We start from the raw sequence: 1,017 nt of genomic DNA, 5'->3' as shown, positions 1-1,017 counted from the left end.
GTTTGTGTCCTCCAGTTACCCTAAGTAGAACTATGGGGAAAGGCCCTGACCTCGTACTTCTCCTTTAATGTGAAGTAAAGGACCCGCTTGCCCGTTCACCAGCTCCAACGCCCCCATGGCCACCTCACCCCAGAGCACGCCATCACAGCCTAGGATGCCCACCGATGCCGGGGGAGGGGCAGATGAGGTCCGATCACTCCACACTAAGAATCCTCCTTATCCATTTCACAGCAACAGCTCTACGTGTCATCTTTGTCTGGCGTGACGCACCTGGCCCTCCATCGCTGCGACGTGTACGGAGAAGCTTGCGCCGACTGTTGCCTCGCCAGAGACCCGTATTGCGCCTGGGATGGGAAGACGTGTTCCCGCTATTCGGCATCCTCCAAGCGGTACGCAGAGGGGTGAGCCGGGGATTGGCTGACAGGGAGACAATACGATACACCGACCTCCATTCTTCGTTATCAGTCTAACCGATGTCTGCTTTTATCCCCTCCGTGTTTCTTCCTGTCGTGTCTTCTCTTCCGTCTCCGGCCCTTATCCTGGACAGACGAAGCCGCCGCCAGGACGTCAGACACGGGAACCCCATGAGGCAGTGCAGAGGGTACAATTCCAATGGTAAGGCCATAGTGTTAAATTGGCAGGTCGGAGAAGTGACACGCGGGGATGGGGCAGTTGTCATCCCTCGTGTCACTGCCCCGCCTCCTGTCTGATTACCAATGACCCACAATGCACAAGGTGCACCCATCCTGAGCTTTCCCCATAATCCTCCTTCCTGTCCATCACCCGACAGCCAGCGCGCCATCACAAGCCTACAATGCAGCTCCCATTAATACATAGACTTTCTTTACAGTCAATAAGAACGGGATGGATGCAGCGCAGTACGGAGTAGAAGGGAGTTCTGCCTTCCTGGAGTGTCAGCCACGCTCACCCCAAGCCTCCGTGAAATGGATCCTCCAGAAAGACAACTCAGACCGAAAGAAAGAGGTGAGACACATCCTGTTATTAAATGTGCAAATG

The 1,017-nt window shown here is 55.0% G+C and overlaps 1 protein-coding gene across 1 annotated transcript in view; it reads left to right on the top strand.

The window, feature by feature from the left end:
- Nucleotides 1-202: 202 nt before the first annotated feature.
- LOC108804201 (semaphorin-3F-like) overlaps nt 203-1,017 on the top strand; it is a gene marked incomplete at its 3' end in the record, with an annotated part of 2,247 nt that continues 1,432 nt past the window's right edge. The window contains exons 1-3 of the mRNA XM_018575953.1: nt 203-389; nt 548-615; nt 851-984. Coding sequence (XP_018431455.1) covers nt 585-615; nt 851-984 — 165 coding nt within the window. The remainder of the gene's footprint in view (nt 390-547; nt 616-850; nt 985-1,017) is intronic.

The sequence above is a fragment of the Nanorana parkeri genome, unplaced genomic scaffold (genome assembly GCF_000935625.1).
Source record: "Nanorana parkeri isolate BGI_ZX_2015 unplaced genomic scaffold, ASM93562v1 scaffold6336, whole genome shotgun sequence".
NCBI lineage: Eukaryota > Metazoa > Chordata > Amphibia > Anura > Dicroglossidae > Nanorana > Nanorana parkeri.
The sequence above is the reverse complement of the archived record's forward strand: the minus strand, read 5'-3'. Positions and strand labels throughout refer to the sequence as shown.